The following is a 16,846-nucleotide window of genomic DNA, read 5'->3' on the forward strand; positions in this document are numbered from 1 at the left end:
ATATATATGTTCGAAGTGTTCCTCTTCTGTTTTGTTAAAAACAATTATACCGTCGATATACACGTAGCAACATTTCCCTATGTGTTCTTTAATACTATATATTATCTAATGCGCGTTGAAAAATAGATGACGCATTTTTTAGACCAAATGGTAGTCGAGTAAATTCGTACTTCCCATTGTTGATAGAGAAAGCAGTTTTTTCTATATCAGATATTTTTAGTGGAATCTGGTGGAAACCACTTTTCAGGTCGAGAACTGAGAAGAAATTGCTATTACCTAGTTGAGAAGAAATTTCTATTACCTAGTTGAGAAATTAGCCTCGTCTGGCTTCTTTGGGACAATCCACACTGGGGAGTTGTTGGGTGATTTAGATGGCCTATTTATACCATCGCTTAAAAGCTTTTCTACCTGAGATTCCACTTCCTGTTTCAATGCTGCAGGATATGGATAGAATTTTGTGTAAACAGGGGAATCGGATTTTGTCTGAATTTCTTCGGCAACTTTTGTTGTATAGGTAAGCTTTTCGTCAGGTTCGGAAAAATGCTTTGGGTATTTGTAGTATATACGATGTTTTCCATCGAGTGCATTTGATTTTCTGAGAGGTTTCCCTCATCTACATTAATTGCCTTCACTCCCTGTGGGGGGAGCTGTTTAAGATGAACCTTAAGATGTTACTTAAAGTCATGGAGTTTTCGTCAGTGTATATAATGGCTTTAAATTCCCGAAGGGTATCATTCCCTAGAATACCGTCAAATGTTTTGAGAAGTGGCATTAGATGGAATTTATTTTTATCATTAAAGATAAAAAGTTGAACATAAGTATGTTCGCTGATTTATAAATTTCCAGCAATAGATTTTGCAAAAAATGGATTATCGTTTCGGATTCTCTTTTTTGCCAGCTCTGGCTTAACACAATTTTTAATCCTGTATCCACTAAAAATTTTAAAATTCTGCCGCTCTTCGCCTTTACTTCGAAGAAGGGGAGCGAAGAGCTAATTATTCTAAAAAATGGATATCGCTTAGTTCACCAAATTGTCTGTCTTCCTGTGAAGATGTGTCAATGTGAAATGTTCGTTGCTCTTTCCTTCGCTGTTGTTTCGGAAATTGTGCTCACTTCCTTGGGGTCTGTTTATATAGTTAACGCGACGAGAGTGTATGCTCGGGTCGACGTCCATAGGCTCTGGACGTGGCTGCGGTTTCGGAGGTCTTGAGGGGTTATTATCTTAGTGAAAATTGTTATATTGTTGTTGCCGTGGTTGCCAAGTTGTCCGCTGTGGTTGGGGAAAATGCGCTAGCTGGGGGTAAAATTGGTGCCTTTTTGGCTGTGGAAAATTCCTTCTTGGAGGTAAGGGTAGATGCTGTACTGGTTTTGCATTGTACGCATTGTTCTTACGAAAGTTTTGGTTCTGTAGTTTTGAACAAAGATGAAGAGCCTGCGGCAGGTCTGCCGGCTCTCGTATTCCTAATAGTCTAGGTAAATCCCCGTTAAGCCCTCTTATAAAAGTATCTAATTCTGAAACTGTGCTATTTCCTTGGACCAATGTGGTCATTTGATATTCTAATGTTTACAAGTTGCGCATCACCGTAGTGCATAATTAGTCATTTGGAAATTGAGTGCCAATCAAGTGATACTTCGGTGTCCTCTTTTAAAGTTCATATATAGCTAAAACCCGATCTACGCTTTTTTCCACGAGTTGAATTCTTCTGGATTGCCAGAGAATTCCTTTAGACATTTTACAATGTCAGGTATCCTATCCAATTCGCCTAAGTTGTTCCTATGTTGTATGTCTGTTGTTTGGTCCATATTGTCGGTTGCAATTGCATTTGGGTGTAATGCCTCATGTACCACTTGCGGTTCCTGTGTCTTTACTATGTCTGAAGCTTACTAGCTCAATTGAGTATTTTGGGATGCCTGAGGGGTATTGGGTGTCGAATTGGGGGGAAGAATTGCAGGGCGAATTAAATTATTGGGGTTCGCCATTTGTAAATTTTTAATATTCTTAGTATAATAATATATTAACATTCTTAATATAATGTTTAAGTAGTTACTATAGGCTGCTTCCACTTACATGATTGTTGCTATTGTTGTTTTTGCTGCTACTTCCGTTGTTGTTCTTGTTGTCTTTGCTGCTACTCCTGTAGTTGTTATTCTTGTCTTTGCTGAAATTTTTTATTTTATTTTTCTGTGCTTACTTTCTGTGGCGTTTTTCCTTTCTCTTGTTTTACGCAAAATTCTTGCTTATTTTTTAATTAATGCAGTGTTTTTTCTATTGTTTTAATGCTTTTTTCATATTTTTATTTGCTTTAATGAAATTTTGTTGCATTAAATTTAATTTACATTTTGGCGTATTTTGTTGTACGCACACATGTATATTTGCATTAATATTTAATTCACGCACACCGCTTACTGCCTTCAACCTCTCCTCTCTGCCTTCTTCAGCCGTGATTAATTGCTCGTGTTTTATTTATATTTTTATTGTTATTATGTTTTATTAATTTGTGTCTTGTATTATTTTTGTAATTTGTTAATTAATTTTTGTTTTTTATTAAAAATTAAATGATTTTTATCCCTGAACTTGTGTGTATTTTACGCTTAGCAAGTTGCAAGTGTCCACACACAGTTCAATTTGTTATTCTAAGTTTTTTCTTGTTTTTGTTGCTTTTGCATTAGTTTGAGTGTTTTATTAAAACGGTTTTAACGCTACTTTTGCATTACTTTGTAATTTGTTTGTTGTGTTTGTTTTTTATTTTTTATTTTTAATTTAACATTTTTCCACCATAGAATAGTTGTTTTCACTAATTTAGACACTCACGAATAGAGCTGGCGAGCAACTAGTGCTTCCCGTTTGCTTTTATGCTACTAGGGGGCCTTTCTTTCTTTTTAGCTCGGGCGCCAGCTTTTTAGTTATTAAATAACCAAAAAATATTATTTTTTTTTAGCGGAGCTGCATTGGGGCAGCGTTACAGTGTATCTTTATTGGAGTAATCAAACTGAAACTTAGCTTAACCAAATTACAATATTTATACTTAATTCTAAACTAAATAATTATTCGTGGCACGATTCGTTTCCACGAATCTTATTCTGCACAACAGGTAGTGCCGACGCTGACCATGCAGACCTGTGTAATACTGAGTAGTAATGGTACTAGTACGTACTTAAATACTTTAATTTTTATCTTGAGTAATTGAAAAATACTTAAAATTTTAACAAATATTTAAAATTATTTGAAAAGAATTGAAAAATGTACTTGAATCTATTTTCAATTCTTTTCAAGTACTTTCAATTACTTACAATTTTGAAACCAATATCTAAAAGAAATAACACAAATAAATGACATTTTTATATTTCTTATATATTGTTCATTATTTTTATTTAACAATATGCAATTCATTGTTCAAATTTAAAACTAAATATTGAATAAGCACTTCAAATTAAACACAAATGAATAATTCAATTTCATTTACAACAAAAATAAACAATAATTCAACAAAAAACAAAATTATAAATTAACAATAATTCAACAAAAAACACTCATAACCACTTCGAATTTGCTTTCATTAGAACAAACTTTTCAAAAGAAAAGTCTGTCAATGAACCTCTCCTTGGGCTATTTATTATCCTCGCAAATGAACAAAGACGTTCAACAGGTGCCGATGATGGCAGTGGGGTATTGAATTTCACAAATGCCTCTTTCAGCAATGGATATCGGTCCCAGGTACTATCAGTCATCGATTGGTCATTTAAATAACTGTAATATTGGTTTGCTATCGCAGCTCTCACATCAACACTTTGTGGAGCTGACGCGGTGGCACTTGTGTCTTGACCATCACCTAAAACAATAAAGACATCTGTAAAAACCCAGAACAAAAGTAAATCGATACATTCTTACCGGCACGTTTGAAGTCATACTTCGATCTTTGCCTTGGAGAACAACCCAATCTTTTAGAAATCGCTTTTAAAGCATGGTTGTTTTTTGTTAGGGCCTCCCTAATGCTTTTAATCACTCTGTTGTTGATGCTTTCTTCCGTCAAATGCGGAAGTGTGTCCTGCAACGCCTCGATCCAGTCAGTCTTCACATCTGGAGTCAATACAGCTGCAGCTATTGTAATATCTGCTGACGGGGGCAAAGTAAAATATGGTTCAAATCTTTTCCTCAGCTTTTGATCCAACATCATCGCAACAGAGTTGAGGTTTGGTATATCTTCAGATATACTTAATTTCTGTAACGAAGCTTTTTGCTGCCCCTGCTTCTTACAAGTATAATTGCTGAGGTATACTCGCCGTGTCCAGGGTTCGTTACAATAAATTTGTAAGTGTTGGGGCTCTTCTGCGAATCGTTCTTTATTTATTTCAACTTATATTAATATCTAATATAATATATTAATTCAAGTCACAAAATGTCTCCTGCGTTGTACAGTCGTCGCCCGAGGACGGCGCTGTTAGGGTAACGGTTCGATGTGCTCCGTTAGGGCAATACCGTTTCCCCGCTCTGCCGCGCTCCTGGGTGCTAGACGACTTGCTGCTCCGTACCGCTTCAATCACGCGCTGCTGCTTCTGCCGACGTTCGTGTGGGCTTCCCTATCGCTGCCCTGCTATACGCGTTCACCCTCGCGTGCTACGCCGACTACGCTCGGCTACTTCTGCCGACGCTCGCGTAGGCTTCACTAACTAGACGACTTGTCGCTCCGTACCACTTCAATCACGCGCTGCTGCTTCTGCCGACTACGCTCGGCTACTTCTGCCGACGCTCGCGTAGGCTTCACTAACTAGACGACTGTCACTTTTAAAGATCCCGGATCACGGAAGACTGTCTTAGCGACCGCGATGTTAACGGTTGAGTCGGTCAGAGGATAAACTCACTACCGAGCTCACCCTTAACATACGGCGTTCACAAGTCAGGGTACCAAGACTAGCCAGAGGATAAACTCGCTGCGTAGTCTGATGCCAAAACATGTGTACGCTGTCACAGTCCCGTGCTGACTGACTGATCGTCCGCCATCTAACTACCCACCAAGCGTGCTAGCACATTCGCAACATGTTGCGTTGGGATTGCGTGTGTTGCTGGGATGGCGTGTGTTGCTGGCGGAGGCGTGATTTTACCGCTGCGTATGCATTCTTGTTGTCCTTTTATCTGCATGTCTGGTTTCTCCATCTTCGTGGCGTGGTTTTACCGCTGCGTATATATGCTTGTGAAAAATAGAGTGGGCCTTTGTGTGGACTAAATTCTATAAGATATTTAGTTCTCACATTTCATCAACTTATTACTCAGAGTCAAAAGACTGGGTAATAAACAACCATATTTAAAATTAACTTCCTCCTGCAGGTCATCCATAATATTTGCAATTGGCTCCAGCAGCAGCGTATATTGTTCCAGATGGGTGAAGTCTCCTGCGGTAAATTTTGCCAAGTCAAATTCTTGACACAAATCATTCAACTTTGCTTTATACGCGAGTAACCGTCTGACTGCATCATACAATGAATTCCAACGCGTTACTACGGGTACAAGCAAAGCTGAACCTAGACTTTTGAGAATTACTTCACAAGACTTCGGCCACTTGCACTTCTTCCACAAAGCATTGCATTTGCCAAATATCTGGAGAAAACACAAAATATATTTTTGAATAAACCGGTTGTTCAAAACTATATTACCTCTGTATGTTGCAAATAAAGTGTCTGGTTTGATTGCAAAACTTTCGCTAAATCAGTTGTAGCGAGCAAACTTAATGTGTGACTTGCACAACGCTGGTGTTGGGGTAGCAGGCACTCATTGGAAAACGAAGGCAGATCTTCATCGCTGTCGGCGTTCTTTTCTTCGGGTTGAACTCCATGCTCCTTAAATGCCTTCACAAAGTTCGACCCATTGTCTGTGACAGTCATGACGACGTTGGACTTATTAAGTCCAAAGGAGCTGTTAATTTCGGGGATGACCTTCGTTAGGTTTTTCGCCGAGTGCACACCAGGGAGCCTTTTACATGCTAAAGCAGCTGACTTTCGCTCCAGTTTTTCTGTCAACCAGTGACACGTATATCCAAAGAAGCTTCGGTTAGTGCACGACCATTTGTCAGCGGTTGTACAAAAATAATTAATATTTTCCATCTCTGACTTTATTTTGGCAACCATTCTGACATACTCACCCTCCAATTTTGTCATCGGGTTTTCCTAGTCATTACTTTAAGACCAGGCACATATGAAGTCAATGCCTTCACAAATTTTGGCCTGTCGAGTAATGAGGCAGGTCAACCCGCCTCGACAATCGCGTCTACCAAATTTTTGTCGAACACGTCCTGTAAAGTTCGATTTCTGGGACTACCCGTCTGTAATAACATCAATTATTTTTTATTATGTTATTAAAGAAACCAATATATAGTGAACGCCTCGATATAGTGAAAATCTTAATTTTTACATACAGTACTCTAAATAGTAAACAATCGAAAACAGGTCTTGCAATAATTAGTTTACTATATCCGGACACGACTGTATATATAAGTGCAAATACCTTCAGAAATCGGTACTCTTCGTGTATTTCGCGATGACGAACTCGTAAATGCTTTACGAAATTGGAGGTAACTTCTCTGGATCCCTTTATGACGCGACCACATTCAACACACTTCGCGGATAAGTTGACTTTATCCAGACCGAACGTCTGCAATGAAGACAAATATTTAGAAAAAATATCCAAATATTTCTACATTTTCTATCAACCTATCTACATACAGTGGCGGAAAAATTTATAAAAAATCAGCGTAATTTTTCAGAAAAATCAAACTTGCACATTATTATATTTTAATTGAATGGACTTAAAAACTGCATACCAATATTTTTTTTTATAAAAATTGTAATAAAAAAGTTTGAAATTTAGATGAAACTTTGCAGAATTTTGCTTTATTTTGCACAAAGTTTGCAATTTGGATTCTTATGGTTTTTATTAGCAGTTGAGATGTATTAAAAAAAATTAACCCTCCATTATTAACCTTAGGGTCGAATCGACCCAGACACGCAAACTTTTTAAATTAACAAAAAATAAAGAATATTTTTTAACGCAAGATATATGTGTAATCTAAATTTCTACATATTTAAACGTTTATAAACAATAAGAATAAGAATCATGTAAAATATTATGCATAAAAAATTGTTTTAAAAAATACCCTGGGTCGATTAGATTACATAATTGAAAAATTTTTACATTAGTCATTCCAATTTTTCTTTTTAACATTTTACTTTCATATTTCAGGTTTCAATTGCACTTTATTTGAAGTCAATATCTTTAAAACTTATCATTTTATGCGGAATCTAGCTGGATAACTTTTTTTTTCACTTTTTTAGCTATGTTGCAATGAATACAAACTTAATTTCAATTTAAGTATATAAACTAATTTTTTAACACATCATTTTATAAATTTAACAATAAAATACTACAATATACTAAAAGACGTATACGTTTTAGCAATTTATAAGTTTAAACGATTTTAAAAGATAATACAAATGAGGGTCGATAAGACCCATGGTTAGTAACCATGCGACATGATTTGAGGTTAGTAATGCAGGGTTAATAAACACTAAACAAGCAAATTTAAAATAAAAGAAAATATTCAAATTTTGTCAAAAGGTAGTGTGCCTATACTTTTTTCCGCCGCTGTATGTAACTGGAGAAACTAACAAAAGCACTGAAAACCAAATGCAAAACAATACCAGACATCACAAAACATGTAAACCAACTTCTTCCAGGTCCGAATAAAATTTTGGTCCAAGTATCACAGGAAGAACAGTTGATAGGCGAGTTTTTTGGACGTTGTTGGTGTTTCTAACGCAAGTCCCTGCTTCCTGGACAGCCTTTCTGGCGAATAGGTTAGGTCGGACATTTCATCATCAGCAGAAAAACCATTTTCCAAACTTGAAGACTTTACTAAATTCTTACAATTATTATCACAATTTCATGAATATTTTAAAAAATATCAGACCTGCACTATGGTTGTGAGAATGTTCGCGTCGAGTATTCGATTTTACTTTCGTTTTCGCAAAAACACGTTTGTTTTGTTATCAAAATTTAATGTTAACAATCACATGTCAAAATTAGCACTCTGACATTTACATGCTGGTATAAACATGTAAGAAATTATTAGCACATAAGTCGGTGTCCGGATCGGAATGCTTACGAAGCATTGCGCGCTGGCCGATGTGAGCCACGAGCCACATATGCGAATTGAGTGTAACGTTGCGAGTCTTAGAGGACACATCACAATTAATTTGTAAAAAAAAAGGGACAAAAAAACAATAGTGGATAATTAACATTGAATGTTGTTTTTTTGTTATTTACAGGTAGGATAAGTTCTATATTGTTATTTTAGTCTAAGTATAATTAAGTTTGTATAAAATAATAAAAATTTTGTTATTTACAGAAAAACAATTCTTGTAGTTATCACTACATATTATAAAAACAACAAAGAATTCTTGTAGTTATCTCTACTTATTATAAAACAACATTCTCGTTGTAATTCCCAATGGACAAGCTGCAGTTCACATTCACGGTGCTATCTACTGCAGATGAACCAAAGACATTAATACTATGCGTAACCAGCATTGCCACTCCAGATGGCCGAACTTTCGAATTGCCTCCCAACTACCTCGATTCAGCATTTCACGAGGAATTGAGAAAAACGTCGGCATTTACTAAGGTAAAGAAATCGATAAGTAAAAAAGGGCAATATAGGAAAGTTTGGATTGATTTAACTAAGGAATTGAAGAATGTGTATCTAGATGAAACAAATAATTTACAATTCAAAGATGTATATTTAGAAGAAAAAGAAGAGACTGAAAGTAATGATATTGTAAATGGTTCAAATCAATCATTGATACAAGTATTAGAAAAGTTGCTTGAAAAAAGACAAGAAAAAACTGAAGAAAAACATGTCGGCAAAATAGCTAAAGAATTTACGATTGAGAAATTTAATGGAAAGAATTCAAATGCAGGTCAGTGGATGACTAGTTTTGAAACAGAATGCGAAAGATTTGATGTAACTAAAGATGATAAACGAATTGAACTCTTAAAATCATTTATGGAGAAAAGTGCTACAGATTGGTATAGCTGCACTCTCTTGAAATTAACTGTTAACGCACGTTGGATCGATTGGAGAAATAATTTTTGTGATACATTTGCAAATAAGGGATGGTTATCAATAAGATATGCAATGCAATTTAAATATCAGACTGGTACTCTTCTAGAATATGCATTAAGAAAAGAAAAATTGTTATTAGAAGTAAGAAAATTTATTGATATTGGGACATTAATTGATCTGATTGCTCTTGGTTTGCCGAATTTTATAGCTGATAGAATTGACAGAGAAAAATTAACAAAGACGGAAGAGTTATATAGTGAAATAGGGAAATTGGAACATTTGGTTCAGAAAAAGAGTACAGATGGAATTAAAAGTAAGAATTACGTCAATAAGGAAAAATCAGAGAAAGTACCATGTGAAATATGCAAAAGCAAAGGTAAAGGTTCACGATTCCATCCAGAAGCTAAATGTTGGTTCAAGAATGAGGAAAAAAAATGAAACATGTCAATAATTCAGTTTTAGAAGTAGAATTAAGTGATAATAATCCAAAAAACTAATAATCCCACCATTAATTCGACTCGAGATAACTTTGAATGATACTTTGAAGATAAACGCTATTTATGATTTCATTAATAAATTCAAAATTAGTTCAATTAAAACAAAAGAGATCTGATTTGAAACAAAAAGTTAACTTAAGAACCATTAATGGTGTGTACAAGTCAGAAGAACTGATAAAAATCAAAGCAAGAATACTGGATATAGAAAAATATATTGATGTATTCATAATTGATAGTGAAAACTTTAAATATGATTTTCTGATAGGATTGGATTGCATACAGAAGTTCAAATTGATTCAAAATGAAAAACTACAAATAGGACAGAAAAGCTCTAACCCCATAAAGAAATATACACATGAAATAAACTTCAATGAACATATAGATTTGGACAGTTTTAATGTTTTAACAAATCACTTGAATTATTATGAAGAGAAAATAATACAGAATCTTATAGATAAATATAAGAATATATTTGCAAAAGATAAATACGATATAGGCGTTGTGAAAGATTATGAAGCCAGAATAGATCTGGTAATTGATAAATATTGTAGCAAACGGCCTTATCGATGCACAATTGAAGATAAAAAAGAAATAGAAGAACAAATATCACAGTTACTTAAAAGAAATCTAATAGAAGAATCATATAGTCCTTTTGCTGCTCCAGTTACGTTAGCATATAAAAGAGATGAAAATAACAGATCAAGATTATGCATAGATTTTAGAGATTTGAATAAAATAGTAGTTCCTCAATCACAACCATTCCCATTGATTGATGATTTGGTTATAAAAACAAGAAACTGCAAATATTTTTCAAAACTTGACATAAATTCAGCGTTTTGGTCTATTCCATTAAGAATCGAAGATAGAAGAAAAACCGCATTTGTAACCCAAGAGGGGCAATTTCAATGGACTTGCTTACCGTTCGGGTTGAAAACTTCGCCAGCGATATTTCAAAGAATATTGAGCAATATAATAAGAAAACACAATCTATCAAATTTCACAGTAAACTACATTGATGACATATTAATTTTTTCAAAATCATTCAAAGAACATATAGATCATTTGTCACAACTATTGGAAGCAACACTAGAAGAAGGATTTAGATTAAAACTTTCAAAATGTACTTTTGCATTAGACTCTGTTCAATATTTAGGTCATATTATCAAATATAACTCAATTTCACCATTAAAAGATAATCTGAAATTTTCCAATTCCGAAAAATCAAAAGAATATTAGGCAATTCCTAGGAAAAATCAATTTTTATAATGAATATGTGCCGAAAATCTCAATAATACTAGAACCTTTGCATAATTTATTACGAAAAGAACAAAAATTCAATTGGTCTGACGACTGTCAAAAAGCTTTTGATTACATGAAAAATTTCCTTTGTACACAACCTGTGTTAGCCATTTTTGATCCAATACATATATATACAGACGCAAGTTTGCAAGGAATAGGAGCTGTATTAAAACAACCACAACCAAACAAAATTGAAAAACCAGTAGCGTATTTTTCAAAAAAAATTAAATGAGTCACAAAAGAGAAAGAAAGCTATTTATCTAGAATGCTTAGCAATTAAAGAATCAGTAAAATACTGGCAACACTGGCTTATAAACAGATCATTCAAAGTATTTTCTGACCACAAACCACTCGAAAAAATGAATATCGAAGCTAGAACAGATGAAGAGTTAGGTGACCTCACTTATTACTTATCACAATATGATTTTCAAATAATATACCGCCCAGGCAAAGATAATTTAGAAGCAGACTGTTTGAGTAGAAATCCAGTGTTAGAACCGCAAGAAAACGATTATGAACAATTAAAAATTGTGAATTTGATAAGAATAGAAGACATTCTTGATGATCAAAAGAAAAATCATGACATAATCTCTAACAAAGATAGATTACTTGTAAGAAATAATGTGTATTATAAAAAAACTCGAAAGAAAGAGAAAATTTTACTGTCAGAGGAATTTTGTAAGAACTTTATTAGAGACATTCATAAAACTTTCTGTCACATTGGTGTAAATCAAATGCAAAACAAAGTCTTACCATATTATACAGCGAAAAATATTTTAAAACATATAAAAGAAATATGTAAAGAGTGCGAAATTTGTATAAAAAACAAGTCAAGAGGACAAGATAAAGTTGGACTAATGTCTCATCTTGGTCCCGCAAAAAAACCACTCGAAATAGTTTCCATAGACACCATAGGTGGATTCGGTGGTTCACGATCGACAAAAAAATATCTACATCTTCTTGTTGATCATTTTACAAGATTCGCTTACATATTAACGTCAAAAACACAAAATGCCAATGATTTTATAAAATTGACAGGAAACGTGCTAAAAGAACACGAAATACAAATGATTCTAACAGATCAATACCCAGGTATCAATTCTAGAGAATTTAAAAACTATCTATTTAGAAAAAAATAATATTACAATGATTTTCACAGCAGTAAATGCACCGTTTTCTAATGGCCTAAATGAAAGACTTAATCAAACTTCAGTCAATAAAATCAGATGCACAATCAATGATGAAAATAATAAATTAGCATGGACAACTGTTGCGCACAACTGTGTAGATAAATATAATGAAACAGAACACACAGTCACTAAGTTCAGTCAAAAATATTTATTACAAGGGGAAAATACTGCGATATTACCAAAAGAATTGAGAATTATAGAAGACGGTAATGCCCTAGAAAACGATAGAATAAAGGCTCTTGAAAATAGCATAAGGAACCACAATTATAATAAAAGTTTATATGATAAAAATAGGAAAGATTATAATTTTGATGTTGGGGACTTGGTGTATGTTGAAAATGGAAACCGATTAAACCGAAGAAAATTAGATGAATTAAGAATTGGACCATACAAAATTTTAAAGAAATTATCGACATCAATGTATGAAATTGATACAGGACATAGGAAATCAGAATCAAACTTATTTCATATCTCTAAACTTATTCCGACACCGAACATCCCAAATACAAACAACGCGTAACCTGATTTTATATGTAATTTACAACTGAAATTTTGTACCAAAATTTCTATTTTAAGGGGGGGAGATGTAAGAAATTATTAGCACATAAGTCGGTGTCCGGATCGGAATGCTTACGAAGCATTGCGCGCTGGCCGATGTGAGCCACGAGCCATATATGCGAATTGAGTGTAACGTTGCGAGTCTTAGAGGACACATCACAATTAATTTGTAAAAAAAGGGACAAAAAAACAATAGTGGATAATTAACATTGAATGTTGTTTTTTTGTTATTTACAGGTAGGATAAGTTCTATATTGTTATTTTAGTCTAAGTATAATTAAGTTTGTATAAAATAATAAAAATTTTGTTATTTACAGAAAAACAATTCTTGTAGTTATCACTACATATTATAAAAACAACAAAGAATTCTTGTAGTTATCTCTTCTTATTATAAACATATAGCGGGATTCTGTAACCAGTCTCTAGTCTCTATTTGAGACATTTTGAGGTAAAGTCTTAATTTGAGACTAGTTACTATTCACTAAACAGTCTCTAGCGTTAGTCTCAAAATATTGACTTAAATTTGAGACCTGATAGTTAGCAGGTCACAAATTAAAAAGAACTCTTGCTGCCATTTTGAATATACTGAATAGAGATCATCATATAAATTAATCGATTGTCGTTTTTTTATATTTTGTAAGCAACTTAAACACGAAAAGGTTAAAAATAAATCAATTTTACATAAATTTCATAAATATTATGAAACAAAGTAAACATATATTTTTATTTTTTATTGATAATTATGTTTTTTGACGATATTATAGAAAATGTAATATTTGTTGTCGACATATTTATTTTCATTCAAGTGTAAAAATATCTGTGAATAATGAAATGTAATAGATTTTGTGACTGTCACTTACAGAATAGCAAAATCGTCTCAAGTCGCAAAAATTGTCTCTAACTTGAAATCTCAAATTTAGAGACTTGATACTGTATCACGGTACAGAATCGCACGGATAATATCCACTACAGGCGACATGTAAGAAATATAAAAATGTCATTTATTTGTGTTTTTTCTTTTAGATATTGGTTTCACAATTGTAAGTAATTGAAGGTACTTGAAAAGAATTGCAAAATAGATTCAAGTACATTTTTCAATTTCTTTCAAGTACTTTCAATTCTTTTCAAATACTTTCAAGTATTTGTTAAAATTTCAAGTATTTTTCAATTACTTGTACTTGTACTTGTACTTGACAATTTTGGGAATGCCAGTACCAGCACCAGTACAATTCCTTTAAAATGTACTTGTTACAAGTCGTACTGGTACTTGATATTACCCAGGTCTGGCCGGAAGTTGTAAGCCGATACTTATTAGTAACAAGGGTTGTGTTAACTTATGTATATCGTCAAATGAGGTAGTTTCCCATGCAAGCATTGACTCCGAGCATTCAGTTTGTATGGCAGCTAGCTTATAGTTAACCGATCTGAACAATTTCTTCGAAGATTAGATTGTTGCCTTAGAAAATAATCTGTACCAAATTTCGTGAATATATCTTGTCAAATGTGAAAGTTTTCCATACAAGAACTTGACTCCCATCATTCAGTTTGTATGGCAGCTACATATATGCTATTGTTAACTGATCTGAACAATTTCTTCGGAGATTAGATTGTTGCTTTAGAACAGTGGTTCCCAAACTTATTTTGTCTACCGCCCACTTTGAGAATAAATATTTTTTTAGCGCCCCCATTTTTTCACCTATTTAAAAACCACTATAACTTCAAACTAATTATTGTGACCTATATATGTATATTAACGTAGAATTCTAAACGAAACTTTTACTGTAACCAGCAACTTGAAACCTGAGCGCAATAGGTAACATACAACGGCGCTTAGGTTTCAAGTTAACTCTTACGGGCTCCACCTGCCAATAAGAATTTATAGTATTAAAACAGAGAATCTTTTATTAAAAATGAAACTAAAATAATCGATCCATATATAAAAACTAATGTGAAGGATGAATAAGTTTGTTAATATCAGGTTCCAATTTACTCAAGAACAGTCACAAGTCGCAACGTTCGGTAACAAGCAAACGATTTCTATTTTTAGTAAGCAGTGTTGTCACAGCACTAAATCCGCGTTCACACAAATGTGACGATGGGAATGCTATCAAGAATCGTTGAGCGATTGCCCACAATCCAGGGTACAATTGCGAGATCGGTTTTTGTAGCCAAAATTCTTGCTAACCATTTTTGAACTTGATTTTTATTTCCTCGTTTGTTGTCAATTCTATAAGTTCTTCTTCCAGCTGAGGTGACATTGCTGTGTTGACATTTGAAAACGGATTCAACATCCAGCCTGGTATTTCCAAGTTCAAAATGTCCTGGTATCGTTCGGTGAAGTCAATGTGGAGGTTTTCCAAATGTTGGCAGTAGGCAAACAATTCGTCGTTACTGCATGATACTGATAAATTCGGAAAATTGTGAAACTCACGTCTGCCCAGATTCTTTTTGTGTAGAAGCAGTTTGACTGCGAAAGCAGCAACGACGTTTTTTGTTTTAATTAAATTTAGTTTATCGCCTTGCAGTTGGAGATTCATGTCGTTGAACAATTTATACAGGTCTGTCATGTAAGCTGTATCATTCTTTGATGTTATGAGTTTGTCTTGAAATTCCGTATCTTTAGTTTCCACGAACACTATAACAGAGTCAAACAGGTTGTAGAATCGGATCAAATCAGACAATTGCCTCTTGATAGCCAACGAACTTCAGTATGAAACAACAAACGATTGAAATCCTCGTCATTAGTAACACAAAGCTGATGAAATAATCTATCATTCAAAGAGCTGTTGCGGATTTTATTGACTACTTTGATGACATATTGCAGTGATTGAAATAGTTTTTCACTTAAGTTTCTAGCAACTAAATGTTGTCTATGAATAGCGCAATGTACACCAAGGACATCTGGAATTTTATTTTTTAAGTGCGCTATTAAGCCTTTATGGCACCCTATCATAGCCGGAGCGCCATCCGTAGCAATTGAAATAAAATTTTTCAAAGGAATATCTTTCTCATCGCAAAACTTTTCCAATATATTGAATATGGTTTCGCCTTTTGTATCGGTCTCTAAATTTCTAGCAAATAATAGTTCTTCACATATTTTCTCATCTTTAATAAAACTCACGAAAGACAACAACAATGCTTCATTAGTTGGTAAAGTTGACTCACCGAGCTGAATTGAGGATTAGCTTGTCCTCAGGTGATCGCACAATGATTCTTCAATGTTTTCAGCCATTTCATCAATTCTTCTTTGCACAGAATTATTACTCAAAGGAATTTTTCGCATAATATCTGCGAATTATTACTCACAGGAATGTTTCGCATAATATCTGCGGCCGGTTTATGAAGCACGGTAGTTATTACTTCATTTATTGCTGGCAATATTAACTCTTCTCCGATGTTATGTGGTCTGCCTTTTTGAGCAATTAACAAAGAGATATTGTACGAAGCTCGAAATTCGTCGTCATCTTGCTTAGCTGCCGCCGAAAATAGTTTTGCTACACTTGGCTGAGTATTATGCTTCATCTCCAAGTCTTGAAAATATGCTACATTCTTGTCTCTCTTATCTGGATGCATTTTATTCAAATGATCTTGCAGTCTTGAAGGCTTCTTTGCTTCATTCGAAAATGTTTTTAGACATAGAAGACACAAAGGCGAGGATGGGTTTGTGGGATTTTCAATGAATCCGAATTTAATGTATTCTGCACAGTATTGCCGTCTCTTCTTTTTTACTTCCGACATTGTTTTGCTTTGAGAAATACGTTTAACTTCGCGAGTAGTGTAAAGGAGGCGTAAGTAATGCTCATCTATTGCGCGCAAAACCACAAATGAATATAAAATAAATATTACATTATGTATATAGGAATGCTTCAGCACAATTATTATATAGTAGTCCAAAACTATGATTTCTTATTTTTCCTAGAAATACATTTGTAAAAAAAGGATCTTTCTACTTTTCGTATTATCTTATTTTTTCCAGAAATACATTTGTAAAAAAGGATCTTTCTCCTTTTCTTATTATCTTATTTTCCCCAGAATTACATTTGTAAGAAAGGATAAAGATCCTTCTTTTATTTTCCACATAAAGCTCAAAAAGAAAACTTTTTGACAACCCAAAAACCCAGAAACAGAAATTCTTAATTTTTCTAAATTTGTTTCATCAAAATCGGACAAGTGGTTCGCGAGTTATGTT

The 16,846-nt window shown here is 33.8% G+C and overlaps 1 protein-coding gene across 1 annotated transcript; it reads right to left on the reverse strand.

Annotated features, from left to right (window-relative positions):
- Positions 1-3,188: 3,188 nt before the first annotated feature.
- LOC125779200 (uncharacterized) lies at positions 3,189-4,353 on the reverse strand. Its single transcript, XM_049459847.1, has 2 exons — positions 3,890-4,353; positions 3,189-3,830 (listed from the first exon to the last, which is right to left on the reverse strand). The coding sequence occupies exons 1-2, from the start codon at positions 4,173-4,175 to the stop codon at positions 3,532-3,534; spliced, it is 585 nt and encodes a 194-aa protein (XP_049315804.1). The 5' UTR covers positions 4,176-4,353; the 3' UTR covers positions 3,189-3,531.
- Positions 4,354-16,846: the final 12,493 nt, after the last annotated feature.

This window comes from Bactrocera dorsalis, chromosome 6 (genome assembly GCF_023373825.1).
Source record: "Bactrocera dorsalis isolate Fly_Bdor chromosome 6, ASM2337382v1, whole genome shotgun sequence".
Classification (NCBI taxonomy): domain Eukaryota; kingdom Metazoa; phylum Arthropoda; class Insecta; order Diptera; family Tephritidae; genus Bactrocera; species Bactrocera dorsalis.

What these genes read in the sequence shown, in the direction of transcription:
- LOC125779200 (XM_049459847.1), bottom strand. Translation starts at nt 4,175, where the DNA reads ATGATGTTGGATCAAAAGCTGAGGAAAAGATTTGAACCATATTTTACT. An exon ending in GTATGACTTCAAACGTGCCG is followed by an intron (nt 3,831 to 3,889) that starts GTAAGAATGTAT and finishes TTATTGTTTTAG; the next exon opens with GTGATGGTCAAGACACAAGT.